At 41.3% G+C, this 18,531-nt stretch overlaps 1 protein-coding gene across 1 annotated transcript in view; it reads left to right on the top strand.

Moving 5' to 3' along the window:
• Positions 1-13,289, top strand: part of SHB (SH2 domain containing adaptor protein B) — a gene marked incomplete at its 5' end in the record, with an annotated part of 48,589 nt that extends 35,300 nt beyond the window's left edge. Inside the window, one exon of the mRNA XM_085302147.1 lies at positions 10,554-13,289. Within this exon, the coding sequence (XP_085158273.1) occupies positions 10,554-10,737 (184 nt within the window). The remainder of the gene's footprint in view (positions 1-10,553) is intronic.
• Between the last annotated feature and the right edge of the window lie 5,242 nt (positions 13,290-18,531).

Raw genomic sequence — 18,531 nt, 5'->3', positions numbered from 1 at the left:
TATGGCCGGTGTTCCCATGGAATAACCTCTCTGGAAGCAGTCTGTGACAGTTACRTTAGAGACTATAGGCATATGCTAGTGTTGGGCTTCTGACTCTGAAGCTAACTGCAGTTTAACTGTTTTCTGCCGTGGTTTCAGTAAAATTATAGACATGCACATTGAAGCTAATGATGAAACATTGTATATGGATAGGTAATGGCCTCAAAACCCACAGTTTTGTGATGCTCTTCTATTTTTTGTGTCCAGTTGTTGCCAGGCAATGGGCTTCCTCAGATGTTTGATATTTGTTTCTCAGAGGCCTTTTGATCCGAGGCATACTGCATCTATTCCCCAAACATAAAGGATGTCTTCATTGCCAGGCCTATGAAGTGGTATGGTTTGCAGGATAGACTGGGGCCTTACCCTTAGCYGTGGAGGGGATGGCTTTTTGCCAAGCGTGTCAAAAAAGGAGGCTCTACTCCCTTCTACTTGCAATTTGTCATTACTTATATCAGAATTCCTATGGGAACGTCCCCAGAAACTTAAGAATCCTCTTCAGAAATGTTTYATATGACTTTGAGAATATTCTCTGAAGTTTGACTACATCCTGATCTTTATTGACTTTTTCTTTTGTTTCAGTATTGTCTTGCCCCTTTGACAGAAAGGGTAGAAAATAACAGTAAGGTTCACTTTTGGCCAGCTAAGTTAGCAGAATGATTTTATTCTGTGTAATATAATCTTATTGTAAATAGAGAATTAGCTTRCTTTTAAGCAATAAAACCAATTCTGTAATTAATATGGTGCTGGTATGGTTGCAGTGCAGAAGCGTGTAAATTTATCAAATTCCCTTTCCTCTACGAGTCAGTAGGAGAATAGGAAACTACAATAAACAAAAGCTATGAACAGATGACAGGGATGACTATGCRCACGAGTCAGCTCTAAAATATCGACTAAGTTTTGGAATTTAGAGAAATTGTCTGTCATTAATTTTTTTTTTCCCCCACCCCATCAATTAGCCTTTTGTCAGGAGTGCAATTACAGTGGTCTTCCTGTGATAYGACTTTTGCGTTTTTCCCTATAGCAGGGAATCACTGGGACTAGAAGGAGCAAAGAGCTGGCTGTTTGCTGGGAGCCTGGCACCAGCCTGAGCTTCCTGCTTTTTTAATGAGTCAGACTGATGGGTTTTTGTTTGTTTGTTTGTTTGTTTATAGCTGATTGTAGGTGTAGGTTTCTAGCATGAGAAAGAAATCCTTTTAACTGTGACATAATGTTACACTTGTTTTTCTGGACAGGTCCCATTAGCCCTCACCCTCACTACAAAATATCTTTTAATTCCTCGCTTTACATCATGGGCTTGGTATTCTCTTGTTGGTGATTCTGCTCTGTCAGCCTCCCATGGCTACTTGGAAAAGAAAATGCCAGAGCAGGATGGACCGTGACCTTTTGCTGTCTCTCCTACTGTGACATTGAACAAATACATCTGCATTTTGCAGAATTCTCCCTTGACACATAGGCATAAGATGCGATTACAGTACAGCATAGTCCTTAGACCTGCATAAATTGCATTTCCAAGCCGTCTTAAGTATTTCAGAAGCCAAAGGCACTTTGAATATTTAGGAGCATTAGTTGTTGCCATTTTAGTTCATTAAACGAAACCTTCCAATATCTGGCAAAGTTAATACTTAAATCCAGTGAGTTACTTTTGTCTCCTCTGGTTACATTGTTTGATTTATGACTCTGGGATTTTTTTATCATTATTGTTTGGACACAAATAATTCTGTTGAGTTATAGAAATGGTAAGATGTCTGAATGGTACATCAGTGGATTGTGGAATAGTTTTGTGGAATTGTTCTGTGGGGTGTGAGGTAACTTCTGGTAATTGTGTGGCTCTGTGTCTTTAAGATCATTCTAGGGCAAAAACCCTGGCTTCTGAATGTTGCAAACATCCCCCAGGCACTCACATTCATCATTGCCTTTTAGTTGTGTTTATGCTTCTGGGAAACCTTTGTCATCACATGTGAGCCAGCATTTTCTTAATACAGTACAATGCATTCTAATTCTGGGAAAAAGAAACAATGGGATGGTCTATTCTTTAGCTTCTTGTGGCAGTTTTTGGTGGGGTTTTTCTTGTTTTGTTTTTAACATAATCAGTGTTTTCATTGGACTATTTCCCTTGTAATGGAAGACTAGCTATAAGTTTCCCAAAGCTCAGCTGTGTCTAGCAATGAGAATCTATGCAAATATTGCCTGTATTTGAAAAGTTCATACCAAAAGATGGTAGCAACTATTCAATTCCATTTAAAACAATGGTCATGTTTCCAAAGACCCTCTTTTACAAAATCAAGAAAGCTTCTGTATTCCATGGATTTTTAAGAGGTGCACATAGGTTTAGCTTGCACAGGAATTTGCACAAGATAATTGTTGTCTTGCTCCTGATCCAAAAATGGCAGTACAACGGATGTGAAGCAAACACAAAAGTCGCTCTATTATCAAGTCAAAATGCATCTGAAGGTAAAAGCATTCGTCAGAGTGTGTCAATTGCGTATGTCAATACCTGTGGTTTTAAGTTAGCATTGTTACCCACCAACAATTAATTGTGTATGAATTGGCTGCCTCTGGAGGCTGGCTTGAGAAATGGTCTTTGTGATGTATAGATTCATGTATTGTTCATCTCGAAAACAAAAGAAATTGTTTTTCGTGACAAGTGTGTGAGGCAAAAATCATCCTTCCACGGGATTCTGGATTGAGGTCCAGCAAGCTGGTCTTCCTTGTCAGCATTGTTGACATTTGCTGTAGCAGAAAAGGTAAGGAGTATGATTTACTTTCCAGAACAGAAAGATCTCAAAGGCCTGAGGGGCAGCTGTCCCCTCTCTTGCAGCTCTTCCAGCTTCTTAATTTCAGACGTATTGAGCAATTCTATGATGGAGTGACCCTTTCTGCTGAGCAGAAACCACTACAAACCCTGTAATTGTATCTCTACAAGTTTAAAATCTAGGTTTATTTATTCTTTTTTAACAGGAAAAATTATTTTTCAAAGCATAATTACTCTTTAAGCCAGGATGATAGCTCTAAATCATGAAGCAAGATATAGTGTGTGCTTCCTTCAGTTCATTATGTATCCACAGAGTATTTTATGGATCTGCCATTGAATTAGTGGAATCGCAAGTGGCTTCTAATTTCAGGAATCTGACATGAATTGGAGAGCAATCTGCTAAATTTCTCAGACTTTTCAGGCCACAAGGGCATATATACAGGCACACTTCAAAACAGCCAAGAAGCAGATATGAATAGTGTGAGCATGGARCTAGCAGCTATGAATTCATGCCAGTTCTTTCCCTAGTACGGAGCAGTGTGGATACAGTGGTTTGGATAGCGCACAGCCATTGAGCCTCCCACAGACAGTATCTTTGGCTATCAAGGCCCAGCAAGCAAAGAGGAAGCATCTTTCCATGTCATGACAAGCCGGCTTTTTGGAAGGGTCACAGAAAATGTGAAGATGAAAGAACGACRTAACGTAACAATTACAGACTGGAGCTTCATGGAGTTCAACTGACACGAATGCAAAGCTTCTGCCCTGAGGATTGAATGATCCCGTGCAACAATACAAGCTGGGACCTGACTGTCTAGGAAAGAAACCTACTGTGGTGGACAACACACAGAACGTGATTCTGCATCACTTTGTAGTAATGAAGGCCATCTGCAGCATACAGGGCGGTGGTGAGGGCTGTGTTTGGATACTGCAGCTGCTTTGAGGGCCCCCACCACTACACAAGACAGGTCAACAAACAAGAGCAAGTCCAGAGCAGGGCCATGAAAATGATCAGGGGCTTGGAGCTCGTGAAGAGACTGGGGGGACTGGGACTCTTCACCCTGGAGAAGAGAAAGAAGAGGAGAGGGGATCAAATTGCAGCTGTTCACTGCCTAAACAGGACAGTTAAGACAGTCCAGCTTTGCTCAGAAGTGTACCTTGAGCCAACAAGCACAAGCTGCAACAAGGGAAGTTCTCACTGAGCATAAGGAAAAACTCCTTCCTCATGAGAGTGCTACAGAGATTCCATGGGAATCTCCGTATTTGCAAGTTTTCAAAAGCTCTCGGCAACCTGACACGGCTTTTGGGTGACTCCTGCTTGGAGAAGGAGGTTGGACTGGACATTTCCAGAGATCTGTCCCCACCTAGAACCTTCTAGAATGCTGTTTAATAACAATTAACAATAATTATTGTTAATACTATAATATAATTATAATATAATACTATAATAGCAGCTAACAGTAACAATAATCATCCTTTAAAATCCTGTTAATGAATCTAACATTGTGATGGTGTACTAGTAAAACTTATTTCTGTCTGATTGTTGGGCAGTAATCCCCCTTATTGAAAGGTTTCAAACGTGAAACCAAGTTGCATGGGCTATTCAGTCACAGGGATAAAAGGTGACTGCTTTCTTCAGAGGTGGAAGAGGCATTTTGTCTTGGCTGGAGCTTTTGATACTCTGCATTTTTAAACTCCCCCTTTTCACAGAGTTATTTAGTGTGTGTGAGGACAGCTGGCAGATTTTGGCAGAATACTTTGTCTGTAGGAAAAGGGCAGTCCCCTGATCTAAATGTGCCTCAAGTATATGCTTGATTGGCAGGTGGTAATGGCTCCCTGTCTTTCTGTTAAATGATGGATGTTTTCAGAATTAGTACTACTGCCAAATGCATACTCATTCATTATAATAACAGTTTCCAGCCTGATGCCCTGAAGAGTAGCACTCTATGCTTTTGATCCCCCTGAGATCTCCAATATTTAGATTCATCTTAAACCTTAATATACAACTGCCCTTGCATTCTTTGTTTATTCCCTGTGTTTTGAGATTATTCTGGCCGCAAGGGACATGTAATACTGAACTCCGCACAAAGATTTCTCAGAAGCAATGAGAGGCTTTGCCACAATTAAGTGATTTTTGAATTTGTTGGCATTTGACGGTTAAAGATTCTGGAATTTTAATTTTTTTGGTCAGGACCTCTGCCTTCCCAAGGCTGTTTGTTGTGGCATGCACCAGGCTTAACACTTCGTTTCCTGGCTTGCATTTCACTTTGTGGAAATGTGACTATTTTAGGTTAGGATTATTCCAGAAGTCAGCTAAATATGCAAAGCATGAGTTAAAAACAGTAATAATTCTAGTTTCTACTTGGTAAGCCAGATAATTTCTCCACAGTCATAGCCTCTGGGGCAGGAGAATAAARCTGAGTTCAACGAACCTTTTTGTTTACTTTGCTTGGATCGCTTACTGACATCCTGATCCTGTGGGCTCATAAACAGACATGTAGTTTTCCYTAAATGACAGAGGAGACTACAAGCAAAGTTTTTGGCCGATTAGGAAAATACAAAATTGATCCGTGGAACAAGACTTTTTTTTTTTTTTGAAATTGAGAGCGTAGACTTTGGGCGTGTGCTGGTTTTTGGATTAATGCTTGTATGGATATACTCTGTGGATACATAATGAACTGAAGGAAGCACACAATATATCTTGCTTCATGATTTAGAGCTATCATCCTGGCTTAAAGAGCAATTACGCTTTGATACCCGGTAACATTCTGTGCTGTATACTGTGCTTGGAAAAAGCAAAGCTGAGACAGAAAATATAGTGGACAGGACAGCGTTTGGATGTCTCCGAGGAAAGGATTTTTCTAAGTAATCTCTCATCTGAAGTAGGAACAGGATTTTATTTTTAAGAGGAGATTTTATTTCTTGCTGTATGTAGGTTAGCCTGAAACACTGYAGTATTTGTTAGAAGTGACAGCACAGAACATAAGATAAATTTTGAAATTAAAAGYCGTTTCAGAATGGAAAAACAAAGCAAGACAGCGTCTGGTTCCAAAATAGCTAGATTTTTTGATGTTATTGCAATGTTGTTGCCTTTTTTTTTCCTCTTCAAGTGACATTTCATCAATATGGATGTCTTGATGCAGAAAATGTGTTCTGACAAAGCAGCGCTKTTTTAAGCAAAAGCAGTGCTGGGAGGACTTTTCTGTTTATGAACATGAGTGATGTTTCAAAGCCAGTAACTTTTTCTGGAAAATAAAAAACCAAAATATTACATTAAATATATTTCTTGAATGTTCTTGTACCATACTGCAAGCACACAAACAAACAAAGCACAGCCTGAACTGTCTGCACTGTCCCTTTCCCATCTTCACTGAGTGTTGAGAAGTGAAGAGAAAATACAGGGAAGCTGCATTTGAAAGATTTTAGGTTTTTGTGTTGCAAAACRCTAAACAAGGTGCAACTAATAGTCATATCAAGTATTGGATCTGTATAAACATCTGTACTTAGAAGTTCAGAAGTAATTTAGTGCAGGGATTAGCAGCTAGGAATTCTCCTATTCTTCCTTTGAAATTCATCAGAGTTTGAATTGAGAAAAGGAAGGAGTGAATATTGCCTGTGACGAATCCACTATTTTCCCTCAGTTAAGCAAAAGCTTGGGAAAGAATTACTGTAATTTTTGAGAAATCATAGGATTATTCAGAAATCCCATACTAACAATAGCGCATATGACTTATATAGGTTAGGTCCCAGCAGCTTCTCTTGCAAAATTATTAGGTCTACTCTCTCTGGGTACACACATCTGTCTCCATTTCTGTATGTGAAATTGGGGTTTCCTTTATGCTTTGCTCTTTCAAAATCTTGGGCCCAGCAAGTTACTAAAAGAGACTGAAAAATCCTGATTCTGAAACCAGGAATACTCACTGTCAGGAAAATGTTCTGCTTATACTTGTAAAATTCAGATGAGGCCTCACAGTACTCAAATAACTAAGCAGAAACTGATATATAGCCAGTTTGACCACTGATCTTTTTCATCACCTGTACCCAAAATTTCAGTAATATCATTGCTTACTAAGATCAGGACTTGAAATGAAAGGATYTGGGGGAAAAGAACAGGGAGGGATATTGACTTCCAGATTCCCTGTTAAACAACGTTGCTGTAATTGCAGTCACTGSTACAGAATCAGCAGGTCTGTAAAACAAGTGTAGATGCACTCTGCCTCTGCCTGTTACTAGTAGCTAYTGCTTCTGTTCAAGTCTGGGCACAGCAAGGAAAGATTGCCTGTAACAGARGCAAATGAGACTTAAAATGGGAGGGGGCAGTGTGGAAGTACAGCGCAAAGGGATTCTTATTGCAGAATTAAACAGAAACAAATGCACTTGGAAGTACGTAATTTTAGGGGCAGAGTTTCAAGGTGCTAAGCTGACTTTCAGCTTGATTTGCTGTTCTTTATTCAGGAGGGTGGGAAATGTGTAGTTTGAAATTTCTGTAGTTAGTGACTGCTCAAATCGTTTGTCTGAAACAAAGAAGGTGGACAACAGCTACACAGTGTCACATTTTCAAACTATGAGAAGGCAGATATCCAGTGACAGGATGAGAGGCAAAGGGCACAAAGTCTAACACAGGAAGTTCTGCCTGAAYATAAGGAAAATTTTTTTACTGGTCCTGGGCAACCTGCTGTAAGTGATCCTGCTTGAGCAGGGGAGTTGGACTAGATGGTATTTAGAGGTYCCTTCCAACCCCAGTGATTCTGCGTGTGAGGAAAGAATTTGAAAATATCATTACTGGCTTCCTAAGAGCAAGCATTAGTTTGCAGTTACTTACCATTAAGCCATTAGCTTAAAGATATCTGGGAAAAGTATCTGGGAAAGAAACTTGTTCTCTGCCCATGATGAACAATATGTTGATAACTAGTTTGCTGGTGTTTGCAGCAAACAGTTGGCAGTTTATTGTTGATGGCTACAAACACCAGCAACAGAAAAATCAGTCCAGTTACATTCTTTTACCTATCAATCTTTCTACTTTGTGAACAAAAAGTTTGCATGCTTGACATGGCAAAGTTTTGAGGTCAGTTTTACACAGCWCTTATTGCCAGCCCTGTTGCTCTTCAACCCTCACACAAATCAGCTCTGAAAACACTTCTGAGGGCTTTCTATTCAGACTGTGTTTTACTTAGTGCTTTTTTAGGATGAGAACCCAAAAACTGTAGAAATACAAGGGCAGAAACAGATTGAACAAATGGGAAAGAATAACTTTTCAGTGATCAAACTGTTAGGTTAGCTGGTCATCCATTTGCTGACAAGTTTTGTTACATACTGTTCTGAAGAGAAAAGAGGATTGGTGCTTGAACGAGGACTGTTAGGAATCTTAGTAAAAAACAGAGATGATATTTGAAAATGAAGGTAACTATTTATCCTGCACATGACCAGTTGACATCTGAATCGTCTAAAAAGTTCCACAACGATCCTTGTTAGTGGTAAAACAGCCCTGGATAAGTAAAATCTGCAAGTGTGCTAAGCTTAGGCAGTCAGCTTTCAATGGCTGAGTGAGCAAACTGTCACAGTGCACAGAGGAGATAAATTGATGATAAATACAAGGAGAGGTGCCTCTGAGTTCAGTCCTTCTGCACCAGAAGTCAGTTTGCTTTGTTACTGATTTCAGCAGTTGCAGGACTATACCTCTCAAAAATTGTAATGCAAAGTGCTTAAAAGGAGAAATAAGGGAGAAATCTCGTTGCCTTGAGCTAGYGTAGAAATCTCAGAAAACGGGGATACAAACTGTGTGTGGATTGCATTAAGGTGATTACTGTTTTTGAGAAATGAGGGTGGCCCCTCTACCTCTAATGACATCAGCTTTTCGTGCAAGTGGTTTAAGTCATTTTATTCTGAAAGGAGTTGATTCAGCTTAACTGTTGCCCCATATTCTTCATGAAAAATGCATTGACCAATTACCAGAAAAGTAAAAGGTGTGGGAAGTGCATTCTAGCTATAGGCAATATGCCCTAGCAGCTGCGAAATCACATCATCTATTATTTAATATCTTGCTTTTTAGTAGTGGATGATTCTGTTATTAGTGTCTGTCTCTCTGGCAGTATTTCATAATTGTCTTGATCAAAAATTGCTTTTTGTTATGATAATAAGTTATATCGAGCATTAGTGTGAATTGCRTTATGTGTCATTTTAAAGCTTGCATACATTACTGATCTGGGTTACCTGCTGGGGAGATTTCTGTGATTTGCAGCTTGCTTCTCAAATGGGTTTTATCAAAGGAGGGGGAAATGACACAAGGACTCTTCTTTTGATGGGAAATGTGGCAGCTGGAGCTTTGTTGCGCAGCCTGGTTGTGCGCTACAGTGCTTTGAAACAATGTGTTCACAGAGCAATTACTTGATGCCCTACTTCGCTTGCTTTGCAGTGGACGGGAAAAGCAGCAGCAGCAGMAGGATTCCCTTGACTCAAAGCAAATACTGTAATGCCCTGACCTCTGAACCAGAACACTGCTCCAAATGGAGCTGAAGCAGCAAAGACGTACTTGCCCTAAAGGAACCGGCTCTCAGCTGGTCATGAGTCTGGCTTATTGATGTATGCCACGGAAATGGTATCCACTGTATTGGGCCAGCCCATTGTGCTGAAGCGTTTTCATTTCTGCTGGTGCATTTCTTTGTACAATCAGATTCTGCTTTTCCATGTTTGAGCTGACAATTTGCTGATGCCACTGGGCGCAGGGAAGGGAAAGAGAATGCTTTATCGTTGTAAAATTGCTGTGCTCCTTGCTTCCAGGACTTGGTGGGTTTTTTCTTCCACCTAATTTCGGATAGCTGGCTTCTCTGTTTCTGTGATCCTGGGTGGGACCTGTGTACAGGTTCTCCATAGCTTGTCTACTGTCCAGTCCCTATTAACTGCAAGATTTCTCTACCTAGAGTTGCAGGGTGATGTGATTACTTCTGACTGGTTGGTAAAAGCCAAATCCAAATGATGGGAGGTGAGCAGTCTGCCCTGCAGTCTGYAGCTTTTTTTTTTCCTGGCCACATGGCTATGATGCAGCTATTTCCTCTCTGTGTTATCACACTGAACTGATTTCTTGCTTTTGAACCTCTCAAGTGATTCCCACTATCACCAACTCCAAATCCAGCATGTCTGGTAGTATACATCTCATGACCCACTTACTTTTATCTTCTGCCCTTCAGCAAGGCTGGTGTTTCTTCAGCATTTAGATTTAGAGAATCTCTCTGAATCTCATCTCTCTGGACATGGCCCAGTTCTGTGCAGTTGCTGCCCCGAGGACTCCCCTGCAGCAGTGAAGACCTTGCATGATGTTAGTGAACCTTACAGCCTGCATCTGTTGCCATGAAAAGGGCCACGGGCCTCTGAAAGGCCAAAACCAATGACTGTCTTTGTTCTTGAGGTGATGATTGGCTGTAGTGAAAAGGGGATAGTCACTGCAAAATTTGCAGGGAAGTAGGGAGAGCAATTGTCATCTCGTGTGGACTGATCAGCTGCATGATGAGGCAGCCTTGCACCAGGGTGCAGCAGGAAAAGGCTGAATTGCCTGAGAGCATAGGTGGTGAAAACAAAATCCTGGCTTAGGTTCTGTTCATTTCAAATTGTCCATWGGAGTACAAAGCTAAAAGTCACTGACCTATAGAGTATTCTCAGCCTGGCACCTAGGAACAACTTCTACCTTTCTCCAAATCATGAAGTAGAGACTATTGTGGTGCTGCCCCTTTCCTACACATAGGCATGAACTAACTCTTTGCTTTCATTACAGGAGCAGTCAAGGTTTYATGCACATGAAACTGATGAAAACCAAAGAGAAATACATCCTAGGTCAGAACAGTCCTCCTTTTGACACTGTTCCTGAAGTCATCCACTACTACACTACAAGAAAGCTGCCCATCAAAGGAGCAGAACACTTGTCACTTCTCTACCCTGTGGCCGTGAGGACTCTGTAATACCCCTTTCACCCCTTCCTGTGGATGGGATGAGAGGCAATCTGGGACGCATGTATTCCATTCCCAGAACTCAGTACTTCAGTCTGGGCTGGAGAGTGGCTGCCTCTAGTCTTGGTCACAAGGGTCCTCTGCAGATTTCTGTATGAGACTGTGTGTGCAGTATTCTTACACTACAGCGTGCCCATGGAACTGTGCTTCTGCTTAAGAGAAAGGAGTCTTATTTTAGTGCAAAGAGAACAGATAACCTTGCCAGAGCTTCTCTTTGAATGAAAAGCTCTAACATAAAGTACTTTCATGGTTTAAAATGAATCAGCAACTTCTTCTCAGCACTAAAGCACCAGCAACATCTCTTGCTACCCTGAGAAACTTCTGCATGTGAAAATGTAACCTGACTCTTAGGGATACTATGTTCCAGCAAAATACTGGTGTGTGTTCTTGGTGGACTGGCAGAGGAGCTTAGCAGGGAAGTCCCTGTGGTTCTGTGCGGTCACTCAGCTTGGTGTATCTTTTTTTTATGGAGTTTCTTGGGGTAGTCAAACAATGTAAAGTCCTCTTAGGTGTACAGTCCTAACAAATAATTTTGTGATAGCAAATCATTGATAATTATTTATGAATAGGGAATGTAATTAAAATAGTGGTTTAATATATATTTTTATCTTTTCTGGTACAATAATAAATCTCTAAGGGTTACTGTCTTTATTTGCAAGTTTCATTCATCAGTGCAGGTGGATAGTTAAGAATCAGTCATTTTAATGCATTGGTTAGTATTTATGCATGAGGGAGTTGAAGGCTCTAAACAAGGCTTTTTTAGGCAAAATCTTCACTTGCTCATTTCATCTRGGGCAAACAACTGTCCCACTGAGGCAGCAGAGTGTGGGTCCCACTGCCTTTCCACAAGCTGGCTTTTCCAGCTGTATAAATGAGATGTGCAGTATTTATCAGAGCAGAAATTCAGTTCTCCAATGYAAATGGTATTCTTAGAACATATTCCCTTGACACATGCCTCCTGGCTAATTTTCATCTCCCCCATGAGCAGAAGTTCCATGCTATGTTTCAGTTACAGCTGGCCTGAAGCACTGTAGAAGCTGTCCTACCTCAGTCCTGCCATCTCAATGCCAACTCRCTTGAGAGATAATTGGTATGTGCTCTATATGTTTGTTGAAAGAGGTAAGTGAAAAAAATGTAGTTATGTAGAACTGAGGAATCAGTAACTTGGTAGTTCTGACCTTGTGCCACCTCCCACCTGTATGTCTAGAGCGATCATCAGCTACTTGCTGAAGTAGCAAATAGCATGCAGTTTACATATTTTACAGATTGCAATAAGACTGTGAAATTGTTATTTAATTCAGCTTTCTCTCCTACTCTTCCCTTCTGTGTATGCTTTGAAATAAGTGCAGATCTGAAAAATGTATGGAATAATCATTTAATGCCTGTAAAATAGTGCTTCACTGTATTGTTTAATCTGGTAAGAACTTTAAGATGTTCCATATGTAACCTTGGTGGTGAATATTCTGCTTGTCTTTTAAGCCTGTCTTGTTGTCCTGCATATGAGTTTGCTCTGAGTCCTTCCATCCAGCAGTTTGAACGAGAGCTGATCGCACATACGTGAGGAGCCCACAGTCATTCTGTATAGCAACAGTGTTGAGTCAGCTGYCTCCATCTCACCCAATATTCCAACAAAGCTGCACTGGAGGAGGTTCTTACTGAACCTTTTCTGAGAGAAGAGTGGCACAGGGAAATTAACAAAGAGACAACATTCCTCTCTGAATGAAACCAAATACCCCCTTTTATGTGCTTGCTCTACATGCAGCTTGTATTTCCCTAATGTCTTCCCAGAACTCTCACTTTTCCTTGTAAGATAACCCAACTGGCAAGAGCATACAAGCACTTGTAGTGGTGCGTGTTCCTCTCTCTTCAGAGTATGAGTGCCTGAATTTGGCAGAATTCACAAAGATGAAGAATCAGATTGCATCTGTTGTGTCCTATTCTTTGTGTGGGTTCTGTCAACTCCCKCAGGTCTCTTGGGACAGAAAGATGTCATGTTGCTTGCTGTGCATGTTGAAGGGTATTTCTGAGAGTCTGACATTGTTGCTGTGCTACAGGCTGCATTTCTTCTGCAAGAGAAAAATAAGCCCCTACTCTCTCTGCAATTGGTTGCAGAGACCAAGATTCCTGTAAACCTTGCCAAGCATCCTTGTGTATTTGCTCTTTAACTCAAGGAGAGGGCTGTTGTACTGAATCTTTCTTTATGTGGGCCTGATCCAAAGTCAAATGAAGCCACCACATGCCATCTTTATTGCAGGTTGGGGTTGAGACTGCCTACCCCCTCAAATCAGGTCAATACACATCATGCAGACGTGTATACAGTTTGTTGCACCTCCAAGGGTCAGATCAAGATTCTTGATTCAGCAAAAGGAAATCATCTCAGAAAATGTTCATTGTCAGTGGGTGGGGATTTAATTTTATATATATATATATATATATATAGTTTTAGAAAGAAAGTTCTCAGTTACTTCAGCATAAATAAAGCCAAGATTTTGTTTGCACTGTAATGTTGTCTTTGTTTATTTAAGTGATTGTATGATATTTTTCCAGTGAAGGAGTTCTCTTCCCAGACTTTTTCATGTAAAATGTGGTGTGTTGCAGTATGCAGTATTGCTTATGGCTGGAAGACCCCATAGCAATTGTGCCTATGAAAAGACTATTAAAAGCKTATTTTAAAAAATAATAAATGTCTRCCTTTTCTTTCTCTAATTGTGGAGACTTCCTCCTTGTTGATAGGTATTTAGATTATCTTCAGCAGCTRACAGCTGACATGGTCTTTCAGAACAATTTGTGTTTGTGTGACTTAACTGTGCAACACTGGCAGTTCTGCAGTGAAAATAATGATTAGGCTATAAATTTTTATACAGAATCCCTGTTCTGTTCTGCCATGAATAGTTCTTGTGATGACCTGCACCTTGCAAGACCTCGGCCAAAGCACGGTAAGTGTGTTTCTGACAGACACTGCTACTCTTTTGCTTAAGATTCTTAAGGAAGGTCCAATTATTGCTGTTAACAGCATAAAACTGATGAATCACTTTTTCCAGATTTTATAAGAGATGTAAATTAAATTCCCTATTTTTTGTGAGTATTTATTGACAGGAGCTGTGAACATATGCGGGACAGGGAAGAGRAATTAAGTAGGATTGGTTACACCTCACATTTGCTTCCCTTGTTGGAAAAATCTTAGACATTTGTTGAGGAAAAGTCTAAGTACAATATTCAACATGAATTTTGAATTTGATAAAGATTTATTTTCTGACTGTGAAATTAAGYCATCAGAGCCAGGATACAAAGTAGGGGGATTGGGTTCTCTAAGTGCAGAGGTAGAAAACACACATCTCCAGCTTCTCAGAGAGCGTGGCCTGACTGTAGGCTTTAAGCAGAGCCCATTGCTGCTTGGAAGCTGACACGTTTGTGTGCTGCTCCTCCCTATCCTGGCAAGGCTTAGAATTTGCCCCTTCTCTTGCAGTCACGTCAGACAAAGTTCAGGTCCTGTGCACAAACACTGGGCAGCAACATTGATGCGAGGTAAAAACTCTGTCTTTCGTCCAAGCTCTGCCTGCATACTCACTCTGTCACCTCTGCTAAGTTACAAACCGGGGTAGTCAGCTGGTTCTCACTAACTAGACRGAGGGGAGAGCCTGCCCTTCTCTTTCCCTGCTGCTGCTCCGGTTATTCACGATGACCTCAGGTGGTGTCTAACATGCGCAAGGTCTTAGCGCTTATAAAAAAAGGTGCAAGAGGTTTCCCAGTCATAAGAGATTCTTCCCTGCCTGCCCGAAAATACTTAAGCCGTCAGAAGGATCAGAAATCTTCCTCCTGGTATGAGACATTACCAGCCTCCAACCTTCACCTTTCTCAGAGTTACCACTTACTGTTCTWCAAGACATGGACTCTACCTAGGTCTCCAGTGCAGCTGGGTGTTGGAATTCTTGAAACTGTGGGGTCTCCGAGTAGATCCTGTCTATGTCTCGCTCATCCTCTCTGATGCTATGCAGCTTGCTGACTTCCTGCCCTAACTCCCTTACCTGATGACACAGCTCTTCAACAGCGTACTTTCTGCGGGAAAGATGACTGCCCCAGCCTCATGGCTGCAGCCTGAAACTTGCAGAGCTATATCCTCCATTGGAATATCTGTCTGGGATGAACCCTACAACATCACAGGGACAGTGACTCCAACASCTACTGGAGAATGTGCCTTGTGACATGTCACAGGCTGAGAATGTGTGTTCTGCTCTGAATGGAGGTGAGGACCTCTTCTTTGTGCTCTTCTGCACAAACTGCTGCACAGACTGCATCTCTTGGCTACCTCTTAGCTGCCCTTTTCATCTCTCTGCACRTGCAACTAGTCCTGCCATGTACCAGATACCTAGGTCTGTCCTACTGAAAGCTGCTGTAATGCACCWGACTATGTATGTGTATTAAGTTCTAGCAATGCCAGGAAGGCTTGCACTGCCTTTCACTCATAAGAGCTAGGCTGCAGTTAATTTCTGCAACTTTACCATAACATGTATGAGATGATTTCCTGGACTTCCAGTCAAATGCAAAGGCAATGAAATGTCAGTTTTTGTGAAGCAAGCCTGCCTTTCCTTCATACGTTTTAACGTGCTTCATTCCCACATCCTTATCTAAGTGTGAGGGTGAGAAACCCATTCTCYTGTAGATTTGTCTTCCTGATAAAGCTGTGGCTGTCAAACATGCTTTCCCCTGAGCCTAGGGAGAATATTAGCATTCTAGGGAGGAGCAGGAGGTCCCCTCTTCATCTCTTTACCTCCTGCTTCTGGCTTGGGTGGGAGAAARTGAAAAGCTGTGGCCATGAGGGGCTTTATACTGCCAATAAGCATTCTGKTGAAGTGTTGTAAATCAATCATGGTTCAGTGCCTTCTCTGCTTGTAGCAGGCGTGTGATGCTGTAGAGCAGTGCTTGAATCTAGGGAAGTGTTTTTCAGACCTTTTTTTCTTAGTTTCCAGACAGGCAGGCTTTTTCAGCTATTGGKAAACTACCATCCCAGGATGCACTGAGCCACAGAAACAGTTGCTCTGCACTTTTCACTGTTAGGGATATGGCCTTCCTCTTAGGATCCTGGACACTATCCCAGCAATATCCTTCATCACCGGAGCCCCCACCCCATTCAGTAGCAGGCCCACATTTTCCCTACTCCTCCTCTTGCTCCTGATGTATTCGAAAAAGCCCTTCCTATTGACCTCGACATCCTTTGCCAGACTCAGTTCCAGCTGGGCCTTAGCCTTCCTCGCAGCATCTCTACATACTCTGACTGCGTTCCTATAGTTCTCGCAAGTRGCCTGTCCCCTCTTCCACATTCTCTGTACTTTCTTCTTCTGTCTGAATTTGGCCAAGAGCTCCTTGCTCACCCATGCAGGTCYCYTCTCCGCTCTGCCGGACTTCTTACTCATAGGGATGCACTGCTCTTGAGCTTGGAGTACCATTGAGCAGGGTATCGTTGGCCTTCCTTCACACTCATACATTTGAATAGCATTTTACTCCTGGAAGGGCTGTAACTGAATGCCGAGGGAGTCAAATACCATATTCTAGATTTTCAGCACATTTAGTCTTTTGTAAATCTGGCCCATTTTTTTCAAGAGTTCTGATGGAATCCATTTTCAAAGTGGCCTAAAACAGGCTCTGATCCCATGACTTTTTCCCTAAAAGTGGCTAGCTATGATGCTTAGGAAGAATATATCATTGAATCGTGTAATAATTTGTTTGGAATAGACATCTGTAGCTCATAAAAGAAACACAGTAAAGATACAGTAATTTTCCCCTGGCTATTCCATTCCAACTTCCAGCAGCTCATAATTCAGTGGTTCTCTGAACAGCTAGATTATATCTGGGCCATCATGTTTAATAGCTGTTGATCCTACATTCTTGGTTATTTGAATCTATTTGTTTTTTGATCTGCATAGCAGCCTGTAGTCAGTGGTCCGCCAGCAGAGCTCCGTACCATGTGAGAAAACACACCTTTGTGATGCCTGTGTAGTCATATTGTTTTTCTTGCTCTCAAGTTTCATAGGATCATCCAAGGTCACTCACCTTCTTCATGACGCTCACAATGTGACAGACTTCTGCCCACTCCCTTCTCACCTACTCCACCCCATTTCTATCACCCAAATTAAAGATCTGTAACCTACAAACTCTACTCCTATGAAGATCTAGTGCTGAGTGYAGGAGGAAGGAGGGGAAGAGAGAAGGGCAGCAGTGAACACAGTAGTGAGTACACCTCAAACATGTATAGGCAAAATGATTTATTTCTGCCTTGTTCTCTAACACTAATAATTAATAATTTTGTATTTTTTTTTACTGAGCCTGGCCATGGAATTGGGGTTTGTATAGAGCTAGTCAGATGCAAATCTCTCTCTTCTGAGTTGTGATAGCTGATTCACAGCCTGTCCTCATACACATGTCATTAGGATGTTCTTACATTGGAACATCCCCTTGGATTTTTCAGTTTAAGTATTTTCAGATGCTTTTTCACCATCTGTTCACTCTTTGTGGTCAATTTTGGATAAAATTGTATCAACTGTGTAATTATGAAAATAATTTCTTTTTACAAGTCATTTAGGGAGAGGTCAACAACATTGGTCCTATGACAGATCCCAAGGACTCTACTGACTGCTCCCTTCCATTTCATTAATGACCGACATTATTACTTTTTTTCCTTCTCTTTTAATAAGTTATTATTAATTTATGAGGAAACCTCGGCTTTGGATCACTGTTCTCTGAGGTCTAGAAGAATTGTAATAGGTTTGCAAGACATGATCTTTTTTCTTTATAAAAGCATTTATAAAAGTTTATTTACCAATGAGCTCCAGGAATATAGTCCATATTGTGGTTTCTAAAGATTTGTCTGTTATAAGAGCCAGGCTTACTATGCAGATTTGGTCATGGAGATTAGTTATTGCATCTGTTACCAGTTTGTTGTTAGCTCGTTCCTTCTGTGTGAGATCATTCCTCTGACTTTCCACATTGAACTGGGCCCTTGGGTGCAGCTTCCTCCTGTGTAAGCAAAGGAGTTCAGAACTTTTGACCTCTTCAGCACCCTCCTCACAATCCGAACATCCTAAATGCCGCTAGTGATAAGCTACTGTGAAAATGAGATACAGGCKTCTAAATCACTTCTATGTATTTAACACAGTACCAGAGCTCCATTAGTCAGCTGTTAATGTGCAGGCCTCTAGCAATTCTGCCTTCACTATTTCACCAAAATAAAGACCTTCTTGTCTTAGAGGGCAACAAGGTATAGCTACCTCCGCCTTCAGGTACCCGAGGTTCTGTGGCCTACACATTTGTTGTCTTTCTAAATTGTTTTGCTGGCTTTTACAGATAGAAGCAGATGACAGAAATCTAGGACCACATGACCACAAACTTGCATCTGACAGGAGGGAATCAAGAGACAGGAGCTGGTTCTGCAACTCAGTGCCAAGACCTGAGTCTTGGCACTTGGTAGTAAAGTTTAATCCCTAAAGTGCCAGGTCCTTAGGTGAGGGCATAAYGGCAGTAACAATCTGCATAGCTCTTACACCAATACCTACTTTCCACATGTTACAAACGGTGAAAATGAGTCTCCTAAATCTCAGTCCCATTTTCACAGCTTTTATCCATGCTGAACCCAATGATTGCTACATAAAATCCAGTATTTCCCTAGGAAAAAATGTCTGCACTCCTTACTCATTATGCGCATCATGATGTCACCACCTCAACCTAAAGCCCTACAGCACTGAGCTTACAGAA

The sequence above is a fragment of the Rhea americana genome, unplaced genomic scaffold (genome assembly GCF_003343005.1).
Source record: "Rhea americana isolate MKP2758 unplaced genomic scaffold, rheAme1 scaffold_186, whole genome shotgun sequence".
Classification (NCBI taxonomy): Eukaryota; Metazoa; Chordata; class Aves; order Rheiformes; family Rheidae; genus Rhea; species Rhea americana.
The sequence above is the reverse complement of the archived record's forward strand: the minus strand, read 5'-3'. Positions and strand labels throughout refer to the sequence as shown.